At 45.6% G+C, this 5,354-nt stretch overlaps 1 protein-coding gene across 1 annotated transcript in view; it reads left to right on the forward strand.

The window, feature by feature from the left end:
- LOC311353806 (sodium- and chloride-dependent GABA transporter ine) overlaps positions 1-3,670 on the forward strand; it is a gene marked incomplete at both ends in the record, with an annotated part of 9,798 nt that extends 6,128 nt beyond the window's left edge. The window contains 6 exons of the mRNA XM_084473622.1: positions 487-599; positions 1,830-1,970; positions 2,552-2,651; positions 2,838-2,938; positions 3,064-3,231; positions 3,503-3,670. Coding sequence (XP_084329748.1) covers positions 487-599; positions 1,830-1,970; positions 2,552-2,651; positions 2,838-2,938; positions 3,064-3,231; positions 3,503-3,670 — 791 coding nt within the window. The remainder of the gene's footprint in view (positions 1-486; positions 600-1,829; positions 1,971-2,551; positions 2,652-2,837; positions 2,939-3,063; positions 3,232-3,502) is intronic.
- Positions 3,671-5,354: the final 1,684 nt, after the last annotated feature.

Raw genomic sequence — 5,354 nt, forward strand, 5'->3', positions numbered from 1 at the left:
GCACGTCTCTGTCCTATTTTTAACTGTTTTCGTGTATTCGTCCTTGTCCTCCATTTTTGTATTTTTGTTGGTGAGTTGTAACCGTTGCGAGATTAATTTACGTCCAACAGCGTCACAAAGTTTACTTTGTGACGCTGTTGGACGTAAGTTAATCTCACGTTTAGCTCACGTTTAAAGACATCGCAATATACTGTCGAGCGCTATCAACTCAGATCAAACAGTATGATAAAATGCTTTTAATTACTTTTTAACTCACGGGTAGTCGGTAGGTCAGCAGGAATAAAGTCGTCTTGAACCTTTAAGAACTACTACACTCTTGAAGGTGCCTTGCATGTGCCCTCTGAGATCCTTTGACTAGCTAGTGTCTGCCGTGAAAATGTATGTCGTATTGATCAGTGATTTTTCTCTGCTGTTCCACTGTTGCCATGGTGACACGCTGCGGTGTGTGTGTGTGTGTGTGTGTGTGTGTGTGTGTGTGTGTCTCAGGCCCAGGGCTGGTGTTTGTCGTGTACCCACAAGCGTTTGCCACCATGCCACTGGCTCCGCTCTGGGCTGTGAGTTTCTTCTTCATGCTGCTCTGCCTAGGTCTGGACAGCGAGGTCAGTGCACGTACGCACGCACGCACGCACGCAAACACGCACGCACGCACGCACGCACGCAAACACGCACGCACGCAACGCAACGCAACGCACGCACGCACGCAACGCAACGCAACGCACGCATGCACGCACGCACGCAGACTCAATTCAGCAAACTGCAATACAGCACTTTCAAGGCAATAAGCGGAACCTTGACTTGGATGAGTGTGGTGGTGTGGATGTTGTTGATGGAGTCTGAGTATTCATTAACTGTCCTATATAGGATACGTAAGTAAGTTATATATGTTATATATATATATATATAACTATATATATATAACATATATATAAGTTAAACTTTATAAATCCCACCACAGGGGAAATTCACTTTATACAGCAACGAGTTAAAAGTAGAGGAAAAGAGTCCAAAAAATATATATAAAGTAAATATGTAAATACATACATAGAAAATAAAAAATAAAAAATGATGACACTCTATAGCCTACAGCCTAGCCTTGCACAGGAATCAAAAAGGAAATTCACAGGATAGTTGCCCAGTACTATACATATAATAGAACAGGATATATATATATATAGGTTATCCCACAGTATAAGTTTAAATATAATTGCACGGGACAATTGGTGTCTGTATAAGGATACATAAACGATGAGAAAAGATAAATGGTGCAAAGTGGCTGTGAAGCTGTGAGCGGTGGGTGACAGTCAGACTACAGTGTTACTTCGTGTCAAATAGTTTCAGTAGACTCCGGATGTCTCGGGTTATTAATACATAACTCATGAATCATAAACAGCCAGCAAACGGTACGCAAACGGTATGGTTTATCACCTTCCGGTGACAACAACAACAACAATCAGACGGGAGATATTTAACGATGGTTTATAATAATAATAATAATAAATTTAATTTATATAGCGCTTTTTCTAGACACTCAAGACACCCAAAGCGCTTTACAGTGAAGGGGGGACCTCACTAACCACCACTAATGTGTAGCACCCACTTGGGTGATGCACGGCAGCCAATCAGCGCCAGAACGCTCACCACACACCAGCTTGAGGTGGAGAGTGAGGGAATTAATGAATGAGCCAATTATATATAGGGGGATGATTAGGGGGCCAGATTGAATGAGCCTGGTTGGGCAGTTTTAGCCAGACGGACACCGGGAGGTGATAAACGTAAATATCTCCCGTCTGATTGTTGTTGTTGTTGTTGTCGTTGCCGTGGCCCTCCAGTTCGGCATGGTGGAGGTGATGGTGACCAGCCTCAAGGACAGCTACGGGCTGCAGCTGAACCGCTACTTCAAGCGCAAGGAGCTGTTCGTCCTGGCCGTGTGCAGCGTGGCCTTCCTGCTCGGGATCCCCTACATCATGCAGGTAAGGGCGACTTTTTGAACCCGGGAATGGGTGACGTCTTGACGTCGAACCGGAAAAAAAACAACACATTTCCATTTCCAGTCTGGCATAAATTACATTTCTTATCTTGTCGTGCGAAAGTGTACTGTAGTACTACCGGGCCAAACTGGCCCCGCAATAACTCACCCCGACATGATTGCTCGCCGATTGCTTCCGACACTTTTATTCAATGCGAGGTCCGGTTGAATTAAGATAACGATTAAGATAATAGATGAATGCTGGTTAGGTCTGCCTACCCCGGTGATCTGTGCCAACAGGTTGATTTAATATCCATCATTAATCATCACCACTGACCGTGTCACAGCCAGGTCAGGGCATATTTAGAAACGACTTTAAAAGGCTAATAACACTGACCCCTGGTGGTCGAATAATAATCCCTTTCAGCATTTTTTTTTCCTCACAGTACCGTTACGGGATAGAACTGCACTATCCTGCCTCACTCAGCTATTCATGTTTCATTTTTGCAGTAAATCGCTGTGATTCGACCTTGTCTGTGTGTCTGTTTCTCAGTAAGCCCCACCACACCCTTCTTGTGTGCGCAGGTGGGGATCTACGTGTTCCAGCTCATGGATCACTACACCGCCATCGTGTCCATTCTGTTCCTGGCCTTTTTCGAGGTGATCGCCACCTGTTGGATTTACGGTGAGCGCGGAGCCGTTTAATAATAATTGTCTTTCTTTTCGTGTTTGATGTATCACTAATAATAATAATGTTCTTTTGCTATGGGATCAACAGAAAAAAAAAAAAAAAAAAAGACTTCTGATTCAAGATATCAATTAATGTACCGTGCGTGCGGCTAAGCTAACCGGTCCGACTGTGTTCCCCCAGGAGTGAAGCGTCTCTCCGACTGTGTGGAGGAGATGACGGGGAAAGGGGCCAACATCTACTTCAAGTTCTGCTGGCTCATCGTGGCCCCCGTGCTGATCACCGTGAGTCAGCGCTTTGATCGTTACCAAACCAAATCAACTCAGGACTCGGGAGGAGAGCCTGAGCTGTATTTAATAAGACGCCCAGACCCCCTCTCTCTCTCTCTCTCTCCCCTCGCCGGTGACAGGTGATCCTCATCTTCAGCATCATCCAGTTCAAACCGGCCCGCTACGAGGACTACGTCTTCCCCGCCTGGGCCCAGGGCGTGGGGTGGGTCATCGCCCTGGCCTCCATCATCTGGATCCCCCTGGGAGCCGTCCACACCTTGTGGGTCCTGCCCGGGTCCATCACAGAGGTACACGCACGCACGCACGCAAGCATGGACACACACACACATACACACTCCAAACTCACACTCGCACTCACGCAGACACACACACACAGACACAGACACAGACACAGACACACACACAGACACAGACACAGACACACACACTCACTCACTCACTCACAGAAACACACCTACAAAGACATACACTCACAAGCAACACAAATGTGTCTCACGTTTAAAGCTAAACACCGCAACAGTTCTCATCATACCCCTCGTGTTCGTCTCGTGCCGACAGAAACTGCGTCAGTCGATCCAACCGTACGGACTTGATGGGAAGTCAGGTCTGGACCTGGGAGGAGGAGGAGGAGGAGGAGGAGGAGGAGGAGACGCGACTCACCCAGCGACTACGGCTATCGGCAGCGACGCCAAGACGGACAACTTTCACTTTCAGACAAGCCTCTGATGCTGAAGCGTCCTTCCTGAGTATCAGTCAGTCAGTCATTGATCAGAGGCTGTAAGAGGACACGCCTCCCGTCTCCTCCAGAGAGGCCGTGCGGTGAACTTTGCATTCAGAGTTTCCCGTCATGCCAGAATGGGTCGTCAATGACACGACAGTTAATATTTATCAGCAAAGTGTCAAAATCTGTTTGCCAGAAGTGTAAGAAAGTCCTATAAAGCCATTTTAACCGTTTATTTAATTTATAATATGCAGATTTGAGATCATTTTTCCGGTATGACGTTAGCGCGATGTTTTGAAGATGACACCAGCTGGAACATAGCAATTGCGCACGCGGAATATGGTGATATTTATTTTGTAATGAACTGATATGTGAACACACTCTTTTGTTATAACACTTGTGTTGTATTTAGAATATATCTTTCTTTAATATAATATAATAATAAAACCAAACTAGACCAACCATTGATTCTTGTTCCGATAGCCAGTCTGCACTATCTCCAGTCGATTTTTTTCTATTTCTGGAAACGTTTGGTCGTGCTTGCATTTTTGTCGGCCATGCTATATGGATTGTATGCTTTGGTTGTTGTGGATTTGACCTCCTCCCCTGTAAGTGGACAAAAGCGTGAGCTGTATGACTCGGTTGATGTGAATGTAAACATGTCGCAGCTTTCCAAACACAACCTGAACACCAGATTAGAACGAGGCACATCACTCGTCCTTGACCATAAATAGTTAACGCAAACCAAATATAACTAGAACGCCAAAGTCAATGTTGACAATAAGTCACACAAGGGCTGATCAACTTTAATATCTTTATTGGTAATTTTTTTTACTGCTGTGTATATGGACACATGTGTACAATATAAAAAAAAAAAAAGTCCACTGATCTGATCCCCCCCCAGACCCCCCACCCCCCCACCTCCCGCCCCCCCCCCTGTGCAAAACAAAGTAAATCAAATGAAAAAGAGACAGTTGAATGACCTGGTCAGTCCCACGGGTGTTATCATCAATGCTGGAGCTAGTGTGGAGAGGTCAGCTGTACGCCCCACAGCCGAACAGAGACGCTGCTCACCATCAGTCTGAGTGGTTCATACGACTATGGTTAGAATGTATCTGTGTGTGTGTGTGTGTGTGTGTGTGTGACACTGTGTTTGTGTGTGACTATGTGTGTAGCGGGACACTCATAACTGTGTATAATCAAAATGTTAAAATATTTATAAAACATTAAAACATACATTTTCTGTTATCCTTACAAACAACAACAATTACCCTCCTTTTTTAGCGTTTCATATTTGTAAAGATGTGTGTCGCATGACTTTTAAAAAACAGAAGGAAACTAAAGAACAGCGACAGCGACAGGCCTGATGCGTGCATCAATGCCAGACGTCCGCTGTACTCTCTCTCCTACAGAGGGAGGGGGGGGTGACCTGCTGACCTCTGCACAGTGGTGTGTGTGTGTGTGTGTTTGTGCTGCAGCACACAGTTTGGTTGGGGAGCTTTTTCTTTTAGCGGTTGACTTTAGTTCTTCCAAGGCAAGACAACATTCCAAAAGACCGGGTTACCCTATTCAGTAGTACTAAAGGGAGTGGCTGAGAGCGTCCGCACCCTTAAAGATGTAATAATCATGCAGCTTTTTCTCATCTATTACCACCCTCCCTCAACCCAACCTCGTTGTGGGTCTCTCCGC

The sequence above is a fragment of the Micromesistius poutassou genome (genome assembly GCF_964030765.1).
Source record: "Micromesistius poutassou genome assembly, chromosome: 10".
Taxonomy (NCBI): Eukaryota; Metazoa; Chordata; class Actinopteri; order Gadiformes; family Gadidae; genus Micromesistius; species Micromesistius poutassou.